Raw genomic sequence first — 25386 nt, 5'->3', positions numbered from 1 at the left:
GCTTTGAGTGAAGCTAGTGTTAAAGACTTAAAGAAGAAGTTGACTGACATCGAATCTGAACTTAAAGTTGAGAAAGAATGCCATGAAAGAATTTCTGAGCTATTAAAAGAAAAGGAAAATGATCTTTCAAGTTTGAAAGAGCGGCTTACCGATTTATCTTCGAAGATGAAAAAGCTTGAAGAAAACAAGCAAGGTGATATCTTAGATGCCTTTGCTGAAGGCTTCGTGCGAGCTGTTAATCAAGCGAAGTTTCTGTTTCCGGATGGTGATTTTGGCGCCATGGACCCTGCTAAAGTAATTCGAGATGGTAAACTCGTGGATGACGAAGAAGTTTCTGAGAATGACAACCTTGCGGACTGATTTTAGTATTTTGTCTTTTGTTACAAGTTTTTTGTATTTTCTGGATTTGGATTGATGTTTTGAATTTGTGAACTGAAATAGCTTGGTTAAAACTGGTCGGTTAGGCTTTTTTTGCCCAATTAGCTTTTTTGGTGCGGCCGATTTTAAGGCTCGAGCAATTGTTATGTTTGCGCATTCGTGTGATAATGCGACTTATTGTTTCCGTCAGTTACTCCTTTTTTAGATAGGAGTGTTATATTTGATAAATGGCAAGTAAAAAGCATATATGAAAGAAGATTTGCATTAAAGTGAATGATACCTGTACAAGTTTGTTTCAGGTTTAACCAGCCTCATTAAAACCCCCTATGAGCAAAAAACCCCTTTTTGGGGAAAAAAAATTCTCAAGGTGGGAAAAAGAGTACTGGCGAGATACTTTTGTTATTTAACTGAAATATTGTTTCAAAGAGTTGACGTTCCATGTGCTTGGAATCTCTTTGCCGTCCATTTGCTCTAGCCTATATGCTCCTCGGCCTAGTACTTCGGAAATTCGGTATGGGCCATCCCAAGTGGCGGCGAGCTTTCCGTGAGAAGGGGGTCGCCGAGCTTGTTCGGTTTTCCGAAGTACTAAGTCTCCGTTGTTGAATGTTCTTGGAACCACACGCCGATCATATCGTCGGCCTACCCGTTGTTGCAGGGCTCTGTGCCGAACTGCTGCTGTTTCTCTAATTTCTTCAATTAGGTCTAGCTCTGTTTGTCTTGACTTGTCATGGTCTTCGGCTAATGTCCGTATAGAGCCTTGGGATATTTCGATCGGAATCATTGCTTCTGATCCATAGACCAATCTGAACGGAGTTTCCTTGGTCGTTGAGTGGATTGTTGTGTTGTATGCCCATAAAACTTCAGGGATAAGCTCGGCCCATAAGCCTTTTGCGTTGTCGAGTTTTTTCTTTAGTGCTTGCAGAATGATCTTGTTTGCTGCTTCTGCTAGACCGTTGGTTTGCGGGTGCTCCACAGAGGAGAAGTGGTGCTTTATTTTTAAGTTCTGTAAAAATTCTTTGAAAGTACTGTCAGTAAATTGCCGACCATTATCTGTGATGATATGGCCCGGTATACCAAACCTACAAATTATGTGTTTCCATACGAAACTTATCATTTGTGATGAGGTGATTTTTGCAAGTGGCTGAGCCTCAATCCATTTAGAGAAGTAATCTATTGCAACTACCAAAAATTTTACCTGTCTTGGAGCGGTGGGGAAGGGGCCGAGTATATCTATTCCCCATCTGTTGAACGGCCAACTTACCTCTGAGTGGTGGAGATGTTCGGCAGGCATGTTAATGATCGGTGCGTTTTTCTGACAGTTGTCGCAGGTTCTGACCTTATGTTTACTGTCTTCCCACATTGTTGGCCAATAGAATCCCGCTCGTAGAGCCTTCTGTGCCAGGCTTCGAGCTCCTGAATGTATGCCGCAGATTCCTTCATGGGCTTCTGCTAAGAGAAGATCGGCTTCTGCTCTGTCTAAACATTTCAACAATGGTCGAGAATATCCTCGCCTATACAGAGTGTTATTAATCAATGTGAAAAAAGAAGCTTGTCTTCTGAATTTAGCCTTATTTTCAATGCCCTCTGGAATAGTTCCGTTAAGGAGGTATTGAATATAAGGTTGTTGCCAACCGTCTTTAGTCAGGGTGTTAAGAATCTGTTCTGACTCAATGCTCGGCTTATCTAAGGTTGATTGTAAAAGTGTGGCCGTGTGTGCTTGTGTTGTTGCTAGTTTAGATAGAACGTCTGCCCTATGGTTCTGTTCTCTGGGTATGTGAGCTATTTCTATATGAGAGAATTTGCTTAATAAATTGTGAACGATTTTTAAATACTGTGAGAGAACTGGATCTTTTGTTTGAAAAGTTTGATTTGTCTGCTGCACAACTAATAAAGAATCACAGTAAACCTTTAGATCACAAATATTTAAATCAGCGGCTAACCTGAGCCCGGCTATGAAGGCTTCGTATTCAGCTTGATTATTGCTGGCTTTAAATGTGAACCTGAGAGAGTGTTCGAGGATTATACCATCCGAGCTTTCTAGTAGTATTCCCGCTCCTGCCCCTTTAGGATTTGAGGCTCCATCGACGTATAATGTCCATAATTGACCTGTTTCTTCTGGTGGAGTATTTGTAAACTCTGCCACAAAATCGGCTAGGGACTGTGACTTGATAGATCCCCTTGGTTGGAATTGTATGTCGAACTCAGAGAGTTCGATTGACCATTTAGTTAGTCGGCCCGCCAGCTCGGGCTTAGAGAGGATTTGCCTAAGCGGATACTCGGTTCGGACGATGACTGTATGACTTTGAAAATATGGTCGGAGGCGTCTTGCCGAGAATACAAGCGCTAGAACGAGCTTTTCAAGCTTTGGATATCTAAGCTCTGCATTCTGTAGTGTCTTGCTTACAAAATATATTGGTTGCTGGTCTTTTCCGTCTTCTTTAATAAGGGCTGAACTCATGGTCAACTCGGTGACAGATAAGTAGAGGTATAAGGGTTCGCCGAGCTTTGGTTTCTGCAAGATTGGTGGCTTGGATAGGAAGTTTTTCAGGTCCAGGAATGCTTCTTCGCATTTTTCGTCCCAGGAAAAGCTCTTTGTGTTTTTCTTTAGACATTGGAAGAAGTTGAAGGATTTGAGAGCCAAGCATGGTAGGAATCTCGACAATGCTGCTAATCTTCCTGTCAACCTTTGGACATCTTTCGCCGTCTTTGGACTGCACATGTCAAGTATTGCCTGACATTTTTCTGGGTTTGCTTCGATTCCCCGACTTGTTAGAATGAAACCGAGGAATTTTCCCCCTTTTACTCCGAAGGCACACTTTTCCGGGTTTAGCCGCATGTTATACTGCCTGATTTGAGCAAATATTTCCTCGAGGTCTTGAATGTGTGACTGGCCGACCTTGGTCTTTGCGACCATATCGTCGACGTACACCTCGATGTTTCTGCCTATCTGTTTGTTGAAAATCATGTTCATCAATCGTTGGTATGTTGCACCTGCATTCTTTAAACCAAAAGGCATAACATTATAGCAATAATTTCCGTATTCAGTTATGAAAGCTGTTTTTTCCTGGTCAGATGGATGCATAAGGATTTGATTATAACCCGAATATGCATCCATAAAACTTAAGGTGTCATATCCACAGGAATTATCTACTAGTGTGTCTATGCAAGGTAAAGGGTAAGCATCTTTTGGGCATGCTTTATTTAAGTCAGTAAAATCGACGCACATGCGCCATTTACCGTTATTCTTTTTTACCATAACGACGTTGGCAAGCCAGGTGGTGAATCTGATTTCGCGAATGAATCTTGCCTCGAGGAGCTTATTGACCTCAGCCATGGAAGCTGCTTGTTTCTCGGCGCCGAGGTTTCTCTTCTTTTGGGAGATTGGTCTGGCGGCTGGACTAACAGCCAATTTATGTGTTATCACTGATGGACTGATCCCCGGCATGTCCCCTGAAGTCCATGCGAAAAGGTCGGCGTTTGCACGTAGAAAATTCGTTATTTGCATTTTAGCTTCCTCCTTCATTGATGTTCCGATGAACGTGAATTTTGATGGATCATCGGTTAAAGTGATCTTTTGAAGCTCTTCATTTGGCGTAGGAAGTTCAAGAAAATCGGCCCTTGGGTCTAATTCTGTCAGGATTGGTTGCTCAGACTGAATTGAGTTGATCCGAGCTTCAATGTTTCTTTTGATAGGCTTTAGGCTCATGTTATAGCATTGCCGAGCTTCCTGAAGGTCACCATGTATGGTTGCAATTCTATTATCCTGCACAGGAAATTTAACACAGAGGTGATATGTTGAAACAATAGCAGCAAATTTATTTAAAAATGGTCTCCCTAAAATAACGTTATAAGGGCTGAAACAGTCTACGACTAGGTACTGGATATCCTGTGTTTTGGATAATGGTTGTTCACCCAGTGTGGTTTGTAACCATACTGAGCCCAGGACAGGGACTCGCTCTCCTGAGAATCCGACGAGATCTCCTGAATATGGCTGCAAAATGTTAGTGCTCAGTTTCATTTTTTGAAATGTTGCAAAAAAAAGTACATCGGCACTACTCCCTGGATCGAGCAATGTTTTCCGAACAATGAGGTTGCCTAGTTGGACAGAGACGACTACAGGGTCGTCGTAGTTGATGTGTCTGGAGTTGAAGTCTGTAGGGCGAAATGTCAGCTCTGGAACGTCCGGAACTAGTTCCGAGCTTTGATCGGCGCCTTCTACCATTAACATAGCTCGGTATGTTCGCTTTCTGGCCGAATTTGAACTTCCACCACTGGCATAACCTCCGGAAATAGAGTTTATGACCCCTCGTGGTTGAGCTGGGGCCTTATCTTTTTCTTTTGATGACTGGCCTGCCAAGGGTTGTTCGGAACGGGACGCTGCTCTTTTTTCCATATGACCTGTGATAAACTTATCGAGATGGCCTTGGCGAGCTAATCTCTCAAGGAGATCTTTGGCAATGACACACTCATCGGTTGTGTGCCCATGCTTCTGGTGAAAGGTGCAGTACTTAGACTTGTCAATGTTCTTGGGCTCGGGGTAATGTCCTGCCTTGCGGGGCGGTTTAATCAGTTTAGAGTTCAGAATTTCTTTAATGATGTCGTCCCTCTTGGTGTTAAACTGAGTGTATGATTCGTAACGGGGAACCGGTTTGAAACCCTTCTTGGTATCCCGAGCTTTTTCGTCGTCTTTAAAGGTAGGCTTCTCTGACTTGCGTGCCTGGCGAAGTTCTTCGATATCTATCTGCCCCTTGGCCTTTTCGCGGAACTCAGCTAAGGTTTTGGGTTTAGTCACCGCAATAGTTTCTTGGAATTTTCCTGGTCGGAGGCCGCTTTTAATGGCGTGAAGGTGCACTTCGGGATGGAGATCTGGGATACCCATGGCAACCTTGGTGAACCGAGTTATGTAATCTTTCAGGCTCTCCTGCGGGCCTTGCTTGATGGTTGTCAAATAATCTGAATCGTGGAGGTATATGGCCGAGGCTGCAAAATGGTCCTCAAATTGTTTGGCCAGCTCCTGAAATCGTGAGATGGAATCTGCAGGCAAAGAACAAAACCAGTCAAGTGCAGGACCATCTAAAAAAGAAGGAAAACATCGGCATAAAATAGGATCAGAGGCACCGTTAACGATCATGATTGATCGGAATTTTTTGACATGCTGTTTAGGGTCTCCCATCCCGTCGTATGGGGTTAGTGTGGTCGGCAGGGTGAACTGTCTTGGAAGCTGGAAATTCATTATCTCGGCCGTGAATGGTCCTACAGAGTTGTCGGGCTTTTCCCCCTCATCCTCGGGGTCTTCATTCTGTGGCTCTTCGTCATCTCCATGCTGTGGCGTGTCAGAGACGTGGGTGGGCAATGATCGTCGTTCGTCATTCCCGTGTTCGCGGTTATCATTATTATGCTCCAAGCGAGCTTGTTCCAATTGTGCGATTTGATTCTGCATACGCTGGTTTTCCTCTGCCATTCGCTGATTTGCTTGTTGAAGCTCAGTCACCATCCTCAGAAGTTCGGATGGGGTAGGGGGAGGAACATCAGCCATATGGAAATTAGAGGAGGCCCTCCTTCTAGCGCCAAATGTTCTGACCTGTTAATGCCGGATGTAACTTCGTCCTCCGGAATAGGTCGGATGAACTTCTTGTAGTTGAGCACAAAATGCGGTGGCTGGAACCGATGAGGTGGGTACCTGCAAAGGCACTCCGATGCTCAAGTCAGTAAGAGGGTTTTTCAAGTATATGCTTATTCTCAGATCGAAATGGCTTACCTTTTTGGTTTCTGTTTTCTGCTTCTTATATGGTCGGCCGCAAATGGCCGTTTTCCAGATAACGTCTGATCAATGATTCGTATATCCGACGTTATGAGAATGAAGTAAATGTCGACTTAATTAGAGCGGTTAGCTATGATTATGAATATACGTTACCGAGCTATAGTGATTAGGAATATGCGTTGCCGAGCTATAACTCGTAACCGACTTTTTACCCGTTCGTACCATTTTCTATTTACTTTTTCGATATTTTTATCTATCTATCTACCTATCCGAGTAATTAATATTAATTGAATTAAAATATTTTAATTAATATTAAATAAAATAATAGAAATAATAAGAGAAGAGACTGTAAGTGAAAAGTCTCTTTCTCCCAGTCATTAATTGCCGGAAATATACCGGAAGCACCGATAGAAAAAGAAAATATTTGATACGTGAAGCCATGATTTGATGTATTTTTTTTATATATCATATCCCATTTTATAGAAATGGAAATTGATCTTCTCTTGTGTTCAAAAAAAAATGACTTGTATTTTGGAGCTTGGAATAAGCTGTAGAAAGGGAATATAAAAATATTCCTATAGAATCTTGAGGAACGGGAGGATTTAATCGTAAATATCGACTAATTCTTACGAAGTACAAATCAAAAAGAAGTCTAAAAAAAAAGATAAATTTCATCTATATCGAATTTGAATATCAGAATAGTAGATATAGTTCTGATTCAATGGGTTAGGTCCACTTACTTTTTTTTTAATGTTTTGAAATTTTATTATTGGAATAATCGAAAATAGCAATATAAAGAAGATATCATTATTCATTAAATAAAAAAAAGAGACCGATAAAAATGTTCTACTTTATAAATAGACTAAGTACTAAATAGACTAAGTAGAAATTGTTTACTAAAATTTGATTATCATTCATTAGAATGATAACAATAGTTTATTACAATTCAGAATTTTATTTTCTACTGAAATTAGACTCTTAGTTTTTTTTTTCGAAAAAAGAACAACAACAATATCTCTATTCTGCATTCAAATACGAAAACTACAAAAGACCAATACTACTGCTGAGGTTTTGTTTTATGAGAATGAAAAAGGGTCGGTTCAAATCCGATACATATATAATTCTACATTTTTAATTAAATTAGTTAAATATTATAATATAAATATATAATAATACTAAATAATTTTTTTAAATAATAAAAATCATTTTTAAACTATATATTTATAATGAACTAAAAGTATTGGAATGAACATAATTTTAAATATTCATACATTTATTTCTATTATATCTATTATTTTACAACCAAAATGTGTCACATATCACTTTCTCATTATAATTGGAATCAAATCTTTTCCTCCAAAATTAAAGAATTCTCCTCTCCTCCTTACTAATTTTGCAACTAAAATATACCACATGTCACTCTCTTATTATAATTGAAATTAAATTTTTCCTCCAAAATTAAAGAATTCTTCCCTCCTCCTTACTAATTTTACAACCAAAATGTGTACATATCACTCCCTCATTGCAATTGAAATCAAATCTTTCCCTCTAAAATAAAAAAAGTTCTCTCATTCTCCCTCTTTCTTTCTCTATTTTTCTCATTCCTTCACCCACTCTATCTATTTTATATATCATTATCAATATCACTGACTAATTACTAATTTGATAATCAAAATGTGCAACATGACATTCTTTAATTACATTAAAATTAAAGTTAAAATATTAAAATTGAAATATACCTATATTATGTATCATATATTACTATCTAATTTAATAATCAAATGTGTCACATGACACTCTCTTATTAAAATTGAGAGAAATTTTTTTTTTCAAAATTAATAAACTCCCTTCCTAAATTCTCTCATCTACCTCTCTCTATTTTTCTATTTCTATCTACTATTTTTACTCATATATAATTTATATTTTATATTAGTAATTTGACAAATCAAAATATGTGAGCTGATATTTTTTTACAATTAAAATAAATTTTTTTCTTTCAAAATTAACAAACCCTCACTCTCATTCTTCATCTTTATCTTTCTCTTTCTTTTCTCTCATTCTCTTTTTTTTCTATCTTTATCTCTCTTTCTATATTTTTCTCTCACTCTCTCTTTTTTATATAAAAATAATAGCTAAAAATCTTATTATTTGAGTTTTTATCTATAGATACCTTGGTCTTTTTAATCAGAGACTTTTGTCAACCTACGATTTTTTTTGTAAAAGTAGTTTGATTTTATAAACCTTTTGTGCCATGCATAATCTATACTATCAGAATAAAATAGACCGTAATTTAAAAAAAATATATATTTCCGTAATGTTATTACGGATAAAAATACTAGTCTCACACTAAATTAAGCATACCCATATAAAAATACGTATGAGATTACTTTGAGTTTACTACTAATAAACTACGAAAAACTAAAATATTATATCCTACATAAGTATCTTCTAATAAAACTCATTAATCAACCATATATCGATCAATTCTCAATATTATTCTATCTTTACCAATAAACCATCATGATAGATACCTTAATTTTCATTAATATCCTTAAAATTATCCTACATAATTATATAAAAAAAATAATAATTATAATAATATATAAGCAAGCATAATTATAATTAATCCATATATAACATAAACCTTATGACATAAAAAAAAGAATATATTAAATTTAACTTCTAAAATTATACAATAAATTTTAGCCTACCAAAATCCAAAACTATAATCAGCTGTTATTTTTATTTTAAATAATTTGTTGCAATGATTGATCAATGATCACTACAAAACCAATTCAATGTACCAAATCTTAAAAAATAAATTTATTTTGGAGCACTAATTAGTTGTAAAGTTTTGTAACTTATTTATTCACATATTTTAAGAGAATAAAATACATGTGAATCTATTTACAGGTAAGGCAAAATCAAGAGATATGGGAAGGCAAAATTAAGGATTTTTTTAAATAAATTAAATAAATATTTTATTTATCGAAATAAATATTTTTTAATTTTTTTTCATGAAAATATACCTTCTATTTAATTTCATTTATAGTATAAACGAAATAATACTCTACGTATTTTGTTTATACTGTAAACGAAATATGACTGAAAATGTGGTGACTATATGACGTTTACACACGTATTATGTAACGAGCTTATTTCGTTTACAATATAAACGAAATAAGACCAGATGTGCCTATATATAGGAGTTTTGTTCACAACGTAGGGAAGAATCTTAAACCGTAATTTTCTGAACTTTTCTCCCCTTTACTCTTCTCTAATCAAATTTACGACTTACTTCAAGATTATGGCGCACGCGATCAGCACAATGCGGACATCAATAGACTGAACGCGACGTGGCATGTTGCCGCAGCAGTTGACTTTGAGATTGGTCTTATTCTTCATTTAATATTTATGTTAAACATGAAATGTGTTGCTATAGTGTGGGTACTTTTATAAAAGTAGCGTTCAGTAGATATTAGGCGTAGGAATATGTTGTTCAGAATGGTTTGAACAACCCAGTATGATGTTGAGCATATTTTGACATAGATTTGGTAGTTAAATATTTATTTTGGTTTGTTTTCTTTTGATGTAGGTTACTAAATTTTTTTTAATGACTTTAGTTTTAAAAAAAGGTTATTAAAAATTATTGGTAAACTTAATTACGTCCGAATACCTAAAAGTTTGTATTTAGTCAATATAAAAAAATTTTAATTTGAAGTTGTTATAACTTAAAATAAGTTACTAAGTTGATGGTATAGTCGTTGTTCATTATTTTAGTAAATGTCTTTACGTAATCTACCTTATGAATTAGATGGAAAATAAAAGTTGCTATTATTTGTTGAAGTGATTATATTTATTTACTTTAAATTATATAGAAGTTGCTAATTTAGTTACAAACTTTTTATTTAGATATTTTTATTTAAATTTAATTATATAGATGTTTATTAATTCAGTTATTCATTTCTTAAGTAACCAGTTTTATTTAAATGATTTTACAATGTATATGTATGTCTAGTTATTTGTTAACTTAATTTTATAATTCAATTTAGGTTATTATGTAAGCCTGCGTTTGTTTATAGAGACAAGACATTGAGATAGGGATACAAAGACACAAAATCATGTTTGACAGATGAGATATGGACAGAGACAATGTGTCCTGAGCTACTGGATTAGTGTATTTTGTGTCCATCCTGACAGGAAAGACACGGAGACACTAACAAGAAACACAACTTATTTTTCATTTTTTCTTTCATTACTCTTGTTAATTTTTTATAATTATAATTTTTTATTATTGTATTTTTCATCTCAAATTTTTTGAATGAAAAAAAATGAGAAAAAAAAATTAAATTTTCATAATTTGTTCTAATTTATCATCAAACAAAATACAAGAACACAAAATTTGGTGTCTTTGTCTTTCAGTGTCTTATCCTGTCTTGTTCTCAGTGTCTTGTCTTGTCCTGTTCTCAGAAACAAACGCAGCCTAAGCATAACTAAAATTTTTATAGCTTTATAGATTGATACACTCCTAATTTGGGTTTTTTATTGTTTACTAGAGGGGTTGCCTACTTCTGCCCAGGAGAGTTAGTCACAGACTCCCACCACCAGACGCCATTCTCCCCTACCTGAGGGAGGCTGAATTTGGCGACACCGTGGCACTGACGGACTTCGTCTTCGAAAACTCCATGATCACAGCATTTGTGCAGCGCTGGCGTCTAAAGATCCACACTTTTCACATGCCATGGAGTGAGTACACGATCACCCTCCAGGACGTTGCCTACCACTTCGGGCTAGCGCTAACGAAGAGCCCGTTAGTAGGTGCTTTCATGACTTCCATACTTGGTACCAGACCGGGGCTTGGGAATTGGTTAAATGTTTACTTGGTGCCAGACCTCCTACAGTACAGCAACATGGAGCGCAGAGGAGAGAGGCTTTCTCGTTGAAGCTTACATGGCTTCGGGAGTGTGTCCGATAGATGCCGCTTGATACTGATGATCCAGATACCATCTGACAGTATATGATGTATTATGTCATGTTGATGATCGAGGGTTACCTACTGACCAATAAGTCCAACAATACGGTCCATCTCTGGTGGCTTCCGCAACTAGATGACTTCGGGAGGTGTCGTTCTTTGTCCTGGGATTCTGTGGTGTTGGCATAGATGTACCATTCCTTATGCAGTGCAGCACACCGCTCCACTATAGACATTGTAGGATGCACTCTTCTGCTGGTGTCTTGGATCTACCAGAGATTTTTTAAGTGGTGTCCATCTGAGCAACATATTTACATGTACTCGATGGCTGCGAGGTAACTATCACCTTATCTGGTTTACCATTATTATTCGTTTTTGCAATTCAGTTACATTGGCAACTAAGTTAAGTCTGGTTTCACTTGCATGTGTCCACAAGTTGATCGGCATGGAGTAGCAGAGCAGGGACCACCACTAGCAGAGAGTCCTGTGATGGCATCAAGATTTGGATAAGTTACTGTGGAATGAGGTAAGCGAGTTAAATCTTTATTTTGTTATTTTTGTAGATTACTCAACTTAAATAAATGTAGATGGTACTAATAACTATTTCACTTTCTTCCTTTGTAGTTTGTGTGGACCCTGTACGACAATCTTGTATTATAGGATATTTGTCCATTATGGCTAATGGAGGAGGCAGAGTGGAGGACCTGGATGTCTATTGTCTCCTTTGTCTGCTTTAACATAGTTGAGTTCTATCAGGCCGACTGGGTGAAGCGTCAGTTCAATGGCGAGCAGCTAATGCCAAAGGACCCGATCAACATTGACAAGTTTCTAACTACCACAGACAGAGGTGAAGACGTCTGGTGGCCTACCAAGCATCAGAAGTGGTACGACCGGTGGAGGACTTGGTTTGAAGAGGGACACCAGATATCCATTCAACCCTGTATTGACTACCGTCTGACTCGGGAGTATTGGGATTGGTACAGGCTGCATTGCCGTGTCAGACACTTATCGAGGCAGGATGTGCTTGATGACCCCCAGCTGTTGGACTTATCGGGAGACGTGCAACCTTCTGCTAGCCAGCCGAGGAATGTTCTTGGAGACCTGCTAGGAGAGACACAGGTACCAGAGAGATGTTGAGTCTAAGAAAGAGGCCGAGTCATCGATAGGAGGAGCACGATGATATCCAGATGATTAGGGTGACTCCCCACCCCCGTCACCTCTCCCACCAACACCACCTCCACCACCACCACAACATCAGCCTTCGGGATCGAGTTCAGGGTCAGGCTCATATGCAGTTCGAGATGTTTGGGACGTACCACCTCCTCCTGGTTGGCATGACCTTTGGTGCATCAAGCAGTCGTCAGTAGGCGTCATTGGTGGATGAGATACCTACCCGTGGATACCCAATCCGACTCAATCCGGTTGGATAAGATTGCCAACCCAATCAGCAACGCGGATAACCCGCGCCCTGTGTGTGTGTATGGATATTGAACCAAAGAGCTCTCATTAAATGTAAAAAAAATTTAACCACTAAAATAAAATCATTAATTGATAATTTAATATATTTTTGTACATAAAAGTCAATTCTATTTTAAATTATCATCAAATTATATAATAATGTTGCATCTTTGTGTGTGTGTGTGTGCGCGTGTGTGTGCGCGCGTGTGTGTGTTTTTAAGTGGATATTGAACCAAAGACCTCTCATTAAATGTAAAAAAATTTTAACCACTAAGATAAAATCATTAATTGATAATTTAATATATTTTTGTACATAAAAGTCAATTCTATTTTAAATTATCATCAAATTATATAATAATGTTGCATCTGTGTGTGTGCGTGCGTGGGTGCGTGCGTGTGCGTGCGTGTGTGTGTGTTTTTAAGTGGATATTGAACCAAATACCTCTCATTAAATGTAAAAAAATTTTAACCACTAAGATAAAATCATTAATTGATAATTTAATATATTTTTGTGCATAAAAGTCAATTCTATTTTAAATTATCATCAAATTATATAATAATATTGCATCTTTTTTTATAACCACGAATAGGATCGGGTACCCACGAATTAAAATCGAATAAAATTAGAGTTAGAATATTGTCAATCCGCAAATATGATTGAATTTATATAAAAATTTCAATTCACGGATAAGATTATAGTTAAATCAAAATCTTACCCTACCTATTATCATCCTTAGGTCAAAAGCAGTGGCATTGATGGTGGGAATTGTGGTTGAACAATGGGGAGCTTGTGAGTCATGATGGTCATTGATGTGGTGAGGAATTTGAGTTGTAAACAAAGAGGATGAACAGCACTAGAAGCTTGGCCCATGTTGTTGCTTGAACAACAATTTGCGCTTGGCTTTCAAACATTCTTCTTCTACTTGTTCACCGAAGCATGCAGTAGGAACTAGAAATTATTACTAGAAGGAAAGAACATGCCAATAATTTTATATAATTAGATAATTTAAAAATTTAATATTTTTTTTAATCAGATGAACAAAAATTTAACAATTGAATAGTTTTGTCAAATAGAATATATCTTTTATAGGTATAAAGTTAGTTTAATTTTTTGTGGTTAGTTTTATTAGTATTCAAATTTTTTGTGGTTAAAAATGACTATTTATTCTTAAAAATATTTGATTTTTTAATTTCTCATTTCAAAATTTATATATACGATTTAATTTCATACTCAAATAACCTTTTATAAATTTATATTAGGCTTAATTTTATTTTATAATAAAATAAATAGTAGTTGTAATTTATTTTTAATTATAAAAAATATTAAATAATAAAATATCATATTTTATTAAATAATTAAAAAAATTAAAACAATCTACTCTCATTGAGAATGAAGCACAATAATAAATACTTTATACTCTCACAAAAAAATATTAAATTTAAAGTATATAAAAATAGAATCTATCTTTCTAAGAAAAGATTTGCATTAATGCCTATAAAAATTAAGAATGATCAATTATTATATTTCACAAGAAAATTATTTTATAAAATAGAAAGCTCTACATTCATATAAAAATTACATGAATGGTATTTAAGTACTTTTCACTCCACGTGTTTTTCCTCACTCACACACTCGTTTGTTTTACACGCACCTCATATAACGTATAAACGTAATCCTTATTTTGCGTGATCAACTTTTCTCAACATAAACTTTTTCATATAATGTAAACCATTTTTGCGTTCTTCTTCTTCTTCTTCTTCTTCTTCTTCTTCAACGTAATTAAATTTGTTGTTCTCCTCTATTCGCATTTTTCTTCTCTGCATTATGGATCTGGAATGACTTCAACGTAATTAACTTCGTCGTTCATCTTCTTCTTCGTTTTCTTCTTCGATTTGTACTTTTGAATTGAAACAATGAATGAATCAACTTTAAATCAGTTGAATGAGTGCGATTTGGATAATTCTTCCGAAACACATTAATTTGATGAGGTTTGGATTATTAAATTTTGAATCGAATTCAATAGAATGAAATTGCTAATTTTATTTGAAGTGAATTGAATGGACTGAGGTGATCTATATCTGAATTGAATTGAATTGATAATATGTAACTGTGAGTAACTTTTCGGTTCGGTAATTACTAAAGAGTTGATTCACCATGTACATGTGTTCGGTTCGGTATGCAAAAAGGAGTCTAAAAATAATTAGACGAATATAGTGTTTAGAGTTTAGGGTTCAGCGTTCAGGGTTCAGGGTTTAGGATTTAGGGTTTAGGGGTTCATGGTTTAGGGTTTAGGATTTAGTGTTTAGGGTTAGGGTTTTAGGGTTTTAGGGATTTAGGATTTCTGGTTTCAAGGTTCAGTGTTCAGGGTTCTAGGTTTAGTGTTTAGGGTTTAGGGTTCAGTGGTTCAGATTCAGGGTTTAGAGTTTATCGTTTAGGGTTCATGGTTTAGAGGTTCAGTGTGTTTCCAACTTTTGATTCATCCAGTGTATTAATTTCAGTTCACCGTGTTCAGGGTTCAGGGTTAAGGGTTTAGAATTTAAGGTTAGGGGTTTAAGGTTTAAGGGTTCATAGTTCAGGGTTTAGGGTTCATGGTTTAGGGTTTTAGGGGTTAGGGTTTTAGAGTTTAGGGGTTCAGGATTTAGGGTTTAGGGTTCAGGGTTTTAGGGTATAGGGTTTAGGGTTTTAAGGTTTTAGGATTTTAGGAGTTTAGGGTTTATGGGTTTAGAATTCAGTGTTCCGGGTTCTGGTTTTAGTGTTTAGGGTTAGGGTTCAGGGTTTAGGGGTTCATTGTGTTTCCAACTTTCGGTTCGACCAGTATATTAATTTTGGTTCACTGTGTTCTGTTGGAGTTCGTAATGTATTGGTAAATACAGTGATTGCAATCACTGAGAACCTGGAATAAAATAGCAGTCAGATAGTTCCAACAGATATATAAATTAGCATCTCAGATGAGTAATTCATCTTGAATCAAATATAAATATTAACTTAAAATTTAGATTAATATTCACATATATACATTTGAAGTAAGCATTTTTTATTTTTTAAATAAGTTAAACAAAATATTGTTAATTACAAACAGCCAATCATAGTATATGCTATTTATTATCTAAATCCCCAAATGTGAATTTACAATAAGGGCTGGAGAGGGCGGTGAATTTATTATCATAGTATATTTTTTTATGATTAAATTCTTATGACGTTTTATTCAGCACATGAATGATGTTCGGTTCAGTGGAGTTGGCCATTTCGGTTCATTTCTGTTTTGCACAATTTAAAACTCTTCCTCCTCACCTTCTACTACTTCTTCACAAGGGAGAGAAAGAGGAAAAGACAAAAAAAATACAGCAGCAATAATAACAAAAGAATGAAGATAAGGAGAAAACACGTGAAAAAGAAGGAACGCAAAAAAGAAGGAGGAGAATGAGGAGGAGGAGGAGGAAGGCGAATCTCTGTTGCTGTTTTTGTTTGTTTCTGGTTGTTTCTTGCTAAATCTTCTTGCGATTCTTCTCCAGTAGTTGTTTTCACAGAGAATGTGACTGAAGTTTGAGTGATTTTGAGAGAGATTCGAAGAGAAAGAACAGTTTTATATTGAGGAAGAAGTAACATTTTTTCATAATGAGTACAAAGTAACAAAAGGTTTTTAAACGCGTGTTTTCACTCGTTATTAATGCGCATGACTCTATTTGAACTTAGACCAACTTAGTTACATGGTTACATGAATGTGTAGCGCGCCCGTTTATAAAATGGTTCTTTTGGAGGGAGATTTTTTCATGTATAAACGGTATATGATATATTAATTAAGGAAATTAATAATCACATTACATTAACAATCTTTAGGGCTAGTCAATAGTCTTACTCGAAAAACCAGAGGATGGGGAAGGATTAAAATCTATGAAACACAGATATTTTGTTGAGTTATTGTATTCGCGTGTCGAATATATTTTGGACACAATACTCATCGATACTCATTTAACATGCGCGCGTGTCTGTCGTGTCCAATTGCGTCTTAATAAAAAAATAAAAAAAAATTCGGACACACTTGAATACACCTAAATACTATCACGTATGTGTCCATGTGTCTAATCTTATTCTTAACATGTATTTTTGAAATGAGTTTAGAAATAATATATATTATTATTTATTAAAATAAAAAATATTTTAAATACTTTTATATAGTTAAAAGAAGATATTAAAAATAATTAAAAAATTATTTTATATTTTAAAACTTATAAAATATTAAAAATTTATTGTAATTTATCTAAGAAATATTTTATATATATGTTGTGTCTCTGTCCCTTATAAAATTTTAAAATTCGTGTGTTTACATGTCCTGTATCATGTCGTGTTCTGTGTTCGTATCAGTGTCCATGTATCATAGATTAAAATTAGAAGAGAATTTATTTAATCCGAAATAGCAAATTGCAAATGGAAATTAGACACGACGAATTTGTTGCACCCTTCATTTTGACTTGGAGAGTAAGAAACCGAGGCTATGTGAAAGGAGATATGGAAGCTCTTGAAGTTTTATAACAAAACAACAGAAATGTTCCTACATTTGTACTTGTTGTAAACTCAGGTAATCCTGTATGAGATAAATACATAGGAAAAGGATATTTCAACTCATGTTGGGTGTTAGTTGTTGATTAATTATAATATGGACCGAGAATAACAATTTACTGTTCTTTGGGGAGGTAACAATTTTTTTCCCCAATGTAAACTAAATATTACAAGAATGTAATTTAAAAAATATAATAAAAAAGAGGGTTTTTTTTTCTTTATTTCTTTACAGAATGATAAATCTGAACCATATTTATTCCGTTTAAAGGTTTCAAAAAATTAAGAGAAGACATTAGTTTATTAACCAAGCCTTTTAAGTTAATACCACGGTATAGAAGACAAAAAAACTCTTCTATACAGAAAGTGACGTTTCATACATAAAAGAGAGACAATAAAGAGAGATTAGTTAATTGATTTACAATTTAGGTATGATGCTTAATTAATTGTATAGTGAGTAAAAGAGAAATTTCAGTTGAATAAGTTATTTTTGTAATTAATTATAATTAATTTTTGTTTTTTTTATGTATTTTTTAATTAATTTTTATTGTGTCAATAAATTATTAGACCAATTTATTAAGAAGATTAATAGATCTTATTTATTAAATTATATATATAGATAGTGTATATATAGATATGATTATTGAGCTAACTCACTTTAAAAAATTTTTAATTGTTATAATTATCGCATATTTGTCAATAAAATATTTTTAAGATAAACATGGTAATACAGTTTTCTTTGACATGCGACTGTCATAGTAATCAACAATGTATTTATTATACTTTGATTTTGGACACCTAATATCTTAGGGTGCTAGTTAAATAGATATTGGGTATGATTTAAATATTTGTAAAATTAATGAATAATCAATAAAAAATCCATCAACTCTCGGTGAAGAATTTGAGCTCTATGATTATAATGACTGAGATGAATAAAATCTTGGCCAAGAAGATTGAATGAATGAAGAAATGAATTTTTTAATCATTCACAGTTTATTATAATAATGGTAACAAGTTAAAATTTGACAATTAAACCATATTTTAAGGGATAACCAAGAGCTAAAAAGATTGAAGGAATTATACTTTTTTCTTCTTAAGTTCTTAGTAAAAATATATTATTTTATACTATCAGATCATTAAGAAGTATTGTTAGATGCTAACTTTGATTATAATAATTGTAACTTAGTTTGAACTTACTGCTAGTCAGGAACTTAGTTTGTAGGCTTGGATTTAGTATAAAAAAATGTGAAGCAAAATGAGCTAAGTGTTGTAGGTGGCCATAAATGAAAGTTTGAGAATATACGATTTTTTAAATATTATTTTTCTTCAAATTGAGCATAATTCGAAGTCTTTTCAAATTGAGTTTGGACTTACTGTTAGTTAGAATCATAGTTTATGGGCTTGGATTTAGTACAAAACGAATGTGAAGCAAAAGGAGCTAAGTGTTCTAGGTCGCCATGGATGGAAGTTTGAGAATGTAGTAGGAAGAGGTGGAAGAAGAGTATTTTTTTTTCTTGGTCATGGGTTAAGGTTGAACAAACCAGCCCAACTCAGAAGAGAACCCGAGATTCCACCCGACCCAGATCTAATAAAACCTACCACCCATTCTTTCTTGAGCCAATGTCGCTGCTTCTCTTCACCCTTGTCTTCACGGGACCTCGCCGGAGATTCTGCACTCATTTCGCTCCTTCTTCTGCATTTCATTATTGTAGCTTCTTGTGCTCCTAATTCTGGCCACATTTTTGTTGCCAGGGCTAGCAATCAACTCGGTTAGGATAGATTGCTTTCTATCTCTGGCTCGACTTCGGTGCTCATCACTTCTACTTTGCCTCGTCCAATTGCTACAAATTGAAGAGCATCTATGTCACTCCTCTAAATGTCATTCAAACCTCAGCTACTGTGATGGAGCAGAATGAAGAGTCTAGTACCGACACTGGTGACCGTCGTAGGTTGGACGGTTGATTGTAGCCACCCCCGATCCAATAGACTGTCCAAGACCATCCCAAAACCCTAAATGGATTTTTTCTCATCAATTATTTATTTAGATTTCTATTTTTTTATGTTTTAAGAAAATTTTCATGATTTTAGATCTAATCACATTATCGTATATTTACCGTGTTTGATTAAGTATTTTACTATCATTACTAACATGACAAATAACTTTCTCCTATCTACATGTTGCATACTAATTGGTGGAAAAAATATAGCCATTATAGTCATAGCACATTTATTAGAGTCACCATAAACCGCACCTTATATTTATTAGAGTAAACATTCAGGCAACTGCATAGTTGTCAGAACCGGACCAACCTATCTGGTTAAATTAGAAAATTGGTGAATCGGTCACAAGGTCGGTTTGGGTAAGGTATCTAATCATAGAAGGAAAAGAATTAGCAAGACTCGGTTTGGTCTGGTCGGTTTTGATAAAAGTTAGTGAACTGGTAAGTTTTGAAAAATCTGAACCGGTTCGGAGCCTTTTTTTTCCTCCGCTAAAACAATGTTGTTTTTCTATTAAAAAAAAGAGAAACCCTAAAATTACTAAACCTTGCTCGAAGCCCCTATTCCCCACCTGAGACCTGACCCTCTCTCAATCTCACTCAAGGAGGCTCACAAAAAACCACTGGCCACCGCCACCGCACGATTGTTGCGACGCCACCAGTTACTCTGCCTCGTCTCGTCATTCCCTATGCATGTCCTTCATTGGCTCGTCACCTTTTGTGCGTCTCTTCTTGTCATCGTTGTCTTGTCCTCGTCTGACGTGGCTCGTCGTCTTTGTTGCCTCTCTCTCGCCACTGTCAGTCTCTATTTTACCGTGCTTGGTCTTCCTTTTTTCTGCTCCCATTCTGCAAAGTGCAAAGCATCAGGTATATTTTTTAACTTTTTAATGTTTTTTTAGCTAGTGGGTTATAATTTGATTAACTGGGTAATTGATTAATGATGTTGCTTAACTAAATCTATTGATTCTTGATTGTTGTTGATAATATTTGGTTGATTATAATTTGTTGATTTTTGGCACATTATTGTATTTTTTGTTCTATAGTATAATATATTATTGTTCTATATTATTGCTGATGTATATTATTTTAGGATGGCATCATAGAATACACTATCAGAAAAACCATCCTCCCAAGAACAAGAATCAACTCATGACGCAACAACTAGAACCCAAAAAAATAATAATAGAGAAAATATAGATCCTGCATGAGACCATTATAAACAAGTTGTGAAATCTAGAAAAACCGTTATGTTAGGTATATATTGTGAGAAGCTTATTAAGGGTGGAGGAATTAACCAGCTTAAGCATCATTTGATTGAAAAAGGAAGAGATATTAAGGTATGTTAAAAGGTGCTAGCACTAATGAGACACTAATTCAATCAAAACATCGAAGATTTTTGAAGCAAGAAAAGGAAAATTTAAAAAAAATATGCAGAAAGTTGTAATGCTTGTGATGAATTTGATGAGATCGAACGTAATAAGATGCGACAACAATAAAATCAAGGCTTCAGCACGTAGCTCTAGAAAAGGAAAACAACTCGAGGAATTACAATCTTTTTTTCCATCAACAACAGCACCTGGAGCTCAACTAACTATCAAAAGTGTTCTTCAAAGCAAAGAAATTGTGGAGAAGTGTGACACTACTATGGCGAGATAGATGATAGATGCCTTTGTGCCATTTAATATGGTTAATCAACTTATTGTCAGTCAATGATTAATGCTATTACAAATATGGGTATAGCGTATAAAATGCCAAATTATGGAAGAGTTCGTGGGTATTTGTTGAGCAAATTGGTTGAAGATGTGAAGAAAATGATTGAAGATTATCCTAAAATTTGGAAACAAATTGGATGTACTATCATGGCCAATGGATGGATTGATTGCTGTAGACGCACTTTAGTTAAGTTCTTGGTTTATTGCCCTAAATGAACTATTTTTCAAAAGTAAGTTGATGCTTCTCATGTCTCGAAAATTGTTTATGCTTTGTTTAAATTGTTAAGGAATGTTGTGTTATTTCACTACTAGAAACACGGCCGTTACCAACTAGAAGATATACGAACGAAAAATAGTGACAAATCTATATGATTGTGGTAACCACTTGCAACGTCGTGTATTTTTGTGGCCAAATTTTGTGGAGCTTTCCGATGGTTTTGTTTGTTTGTGGCTAACTTGAGATGAGTTCTCTCAATTACCACAGACCCAATGATTACCGTGGCAAAATCGAACAATTTTCACTTCTAAATTTCGTGCTTAATTTAGTATTTTCCTCCATCATTCTCAAAATATTTTTATGCAGTTTATACTTTTTCCAAATTTAAACCCTAACTTAAGGTAAATTCGATTTATCAGGTGCAGATTTTTTCAATTCCTCAATGGTTGATTTCTTCTCCCTCCTTCTGAGTGCTGTCACTGAAAAAAAAGTATGCTAATGGTTTGATTTTAGATGTTGATGATATACAATTTTCTTACTTCATATGATTCTTAAAGTGTATCATATCTCTCAATTATGTATTTTTTTTACTTAGTACTAGTTAGGTGCTGATTTGGTTAATTTATCTTTTTTGATTTAACAATAATTTTTTAACGTGGTTATGTTATTCATTATTTGTATAAAAATAAGATTATAATGTAACCAAAGAGATTAAATTATATACCTACAATTTTACTATTTATATTTTTTTTAGTTGTTACATTTTTTGTCCGTGTTCTTCTTAGCCAAATGCAATTTTGGTGCCCAATTTTACCATATGTATTAATTTAGAGACTTTGTTGATGGAATAAAATGATTCAATTGAAAATCAATGTTAAAATTGACTAAATACCCATTTTGGTCCCTGAGATTCATGCGATTATCTATTTTGGTCCCGAAATTCAAAATTACCTATATTGGTCCTTCAGAATCAAGTTTAGGCACCAATGTGGTTCCACGATTCTTTCCAGTGATGACTAGGCAAACAGAGTGCTCAGATTACACCCTTCGTGCCACGTTGGATGATGGGTAAACGACGTCGTTTATCCTTGGCACCCAAACAAGTCAGAAATGTCGTCGTTTTGTATATAAAGAGAGAAGAAACGATAGAGACCCAAAATAAAGTATTCGTTTTCTTCTTTACCTCTACTATTCTTTGTTTCTAACTTGTTTGGACGCCAAAGATAAACGATGTCATTTACTCATCATCCAACATGGTAGGGAGGGTACAATCTCAGCACGGAAAGAATTGAGGGATCATATTGGTGCCCGGACTTGAATTTCAATGACCAAAATGAGTAATCGCGTGAATGTCAGGAACCAAAATGGGAATTTAGTCGTTAAAATTATAGAAAGAGTATCAAAAGAGTACATGTTTATCTTTGATAAAATAGCTCTAACTAATTTTAGAAAGTAAAAAAAATACTAACTATGATTGATTGGAATAATAACTAATTTAATTATTCATTATTTAATTATTCACTATTAATTTATGACGACATTAATGAATAGAATCCTAACTTTTAAAATTCAGAATATTAGTTTTATGCCTATATTTTATTAATTTAATAAAAAAAATTAAAATTAATTTTATGGAAGTTTATTTTCTAACTATGTACAAAATTTTTATTTTTTTTTCAATCCAAAACATTCTTAAGTTTTAAGTTTATCTATTTTAATTTTTATTGATGCCATTTTTTTAATTCAATGAGTCAAAATAGTAAATTCTAATTAGTATGTGAAATTTTTGAAATATAGTTTAAAGTTATAAATTTTGCAATTTGATATTTTTTATTAAAATTAAATTTTACTCTAAATTAAAAAGTTATAGTTACTTCACTAAACAAAATTCAAATTAACATCTATAATAAGATGAATGAAATTTTCAGCGACAATATTAAGAACAACTTTTATTTAGTAGTCCATTCACCTAAGAATAACTTCCTCTCACTATTTCCCAAATTCCCTATTTATTAGCTCCTGCAATTTTGATAACATGCAACTAATCACTTTCACTAATAACATTCTCTTCCATTTCTCCTGCAATTTCTTAGCTCCTGCACTTAGATCAAGCTAGCTAACCTTCAAAGCAAATCCGTTTCGTTCAATCTGTTCCTATTTAGGTTCTGGGTACGATCACACCGAACGTTTTGTGGAAGAGCAGAGGATACGATTTGTAGTTCAAGTACCGTAGGTTTCGGTCGCCGAAGAAGTAAACAAAATTGGCAGAATCTGATTCTACCGGCAAACCCAAATCGCGAAGAAAACTTAAAGGAACTCTAAGTTGTTCCATTGCACCTCCCTCACCGTCACTCTTTCTGGAGGCAGTGCTCTGAATCTTACCTCTCTAAAATAATGTAATACGAGTCTTCTGGTCGATTTAAGTTTTCTCTTCTTGTCTTGTTGTTAGTGGGGATGAGTGCGTTGTTTGAGACATGACCAGAAATGATGAATTTGAGCAACTCTTTCGAAAGTATGCTTAATATTTAATAACTCTTTTTCCTAATATTCTTTATGTAGGAACTAGATCTGTATCAATGTTGTAACTTTGGCTCTTGCTGGTGTTGGGATCCCCATGTATGATCTTATAACTTCACAGATACCTTAATAGCACCTTTTTGCTTGGTATGCATCTATTTTACTTGACTTTTCAATTGGCTAAATTTAAGTTTGTGTTTTCTTTTAAACTGCTCAACTTTTGATGTAGTTTTGTAGCTTTGTAATTATTAAAACTTGTACGAATATGAACAGATTTAAACTATGTAGAAGACACTGCTAGAGACGTTGATGTTACCGTTGGAATTCTGCCACCAAAGTTAGATAAAGTGACACTTCTTCAGGTTAATTTTTATGGCATCATTTTGTTTTTTATATTTCTTTTAGTCAACAATGAAAGTTAATTTTAGACCTTTCTTTTTTGTTATTCCAATATGCATTCTTTCTTTTGTTGCTGGCTGTAGATAGATTTTAAATTACCAATTGACATTTTGAAAAATGTTATGCAGTCAAATCATAGCCGGCTTGGTTTCTCATAATTGTCAATATATGGTTATTAGACAAGGATGGTGATCCCAATTCCTATGCCTTAGCCAAGAGTCCTTTTTATAATTCATATTTGAAACCCAAAAATCCCAATTGCTTGATTCTTGTTATAGTTAGTTTAGTTGTTTACTTAGTTCTAGAATAGAAGTAGATTTATATGTTACCTTGTTATATTACACTTACTTATACATCGTTTTAATTGCTTTGATTTAGTTTCTTGCACTTTAAATTCTTGCATGCTAAGCTTTAGTAGTTTAAATTCTTGTTTATGACTCTCAATCTCAAAATTTTAACCAATATTGATGCATATGCTTGCCCATTCTCTTGAGGACGACCTGAGACCAATACTCTCGGTTATTTTTTATTGGGGTTGAATTTGTGACAACCATATCAAAATTTAATTGATAGGGTTATTTGTCAGTTTAGGATTATACTATGTCATGATCTTTGATGATAAAATCTAGACCGGCGATAATCCTAACATCAACATTACTGCATGATAACATGCAAAAATTTAAGTATGGGAGAGTTGATGAAGTTCAATTTCATGTGAATTATTGTACATTTTTTTAGAAATTTCGTGTAATTTTCCTCTACTTTTTGTGCTTAATTGACTAGATTTGTGATTCTTGATTCTAATTGCGATTGATGACAAATTAGTATACTTTTTGCCACAAATTGAATATATTTGAATCTTTAATCATCTACTTGATACGTTGATATGGTTATTAGTGTTTCAAGTTAATTTAGATTCAAGTGAAACATGGAATATGGTTAAAAAAGGAAAGAATCACATAAAAAGAAGATCAAGATAACTGGTCTTGCCCAAGTGAAGAAATATCGCCAAGGCAAAATTTCGACCAAGTGAAATCTCGCCTAAGGAAGGAAGTGTCGCCTAGGCAAAAACCTCGTCCAAGCGAGATTTGTCGCCCAGGCGACAGTGTTGTCACGTGCTTGGGTTAACGAGCATGCGAGTTCGCGATTTGGTCCCAAAAAGATCCCCAAGCATAAGATTTTTGAAACATTTCAAGTGAAAATACAAGAGAGGATGTCAAGGAGTCTTTAGTTTTAGTTTTAGGATGTTTTAGTGAATTCTAGAGAGAGGTGTTCGAACTTCCATCCCAAATAAGTCATATTTAAAATTTCATTCCGTTGAAATTTTATTTTAAACTTAAAATGCTTAAAATGTCCTTATAATTTAATTATTTCTTAATTTTTTTTTACTTATTTTCTCTCAATATCTTCCACCTTTCAA

At 34.4% G+C, this 25386-nt stretch overlaps 1 protein-coding gene across 1 annotated transcript; it reads right to left on the bottom strand.

The window, feature by feature from the left end:
* Positions 1 to 781: 781 nt before the first annotated feature.
* LOC127740523 (uncharacterized) lies at positions 782 to 5914 on the bottom strand. Its single transcript, XM_052251545.1, has one exon. It carries the CDS (start codon positions 5912 to 5914, stop codon positions 782 to 784), a length of 5133 nt encoding a protein of 1710 aa, XP_052107505.1.
* Positions 5915 to 25386: the final 19472 nt, after the last annotated feature.

This window comes from Arachis duranensis, chromosome 7 (assembly GCF_000817695.3).
Source record: "Arachis duranensis cultivar V14167 chromosome 7, aradu.V14167.gnm2.J7QH, whole genome shotgun sequence".
Classification (NCBI taxonomy): domain Eukaryota; kingdom Viridiplantae; phylum Streptophyta; class Magnoliopsida; order Fabales; family Fabaceae; genus Arachis; species Arachis duranensis.
The sequence above is the reverse complement of the archived record's forward strand: the minus strand, read 5'-3'. Positions and strand labels throughout refer to the sequence as shown.

Bases quoted from the DNA above. Each gene is read 5' to 3' on its own strand.
- LOC127740523 (XM_052251545.1), bottom strand. From the start codon at position 5,914: ATGGCTGATGTTCCTCCCCCTACCCCATCCGAACTTCTGAGGATGGTG.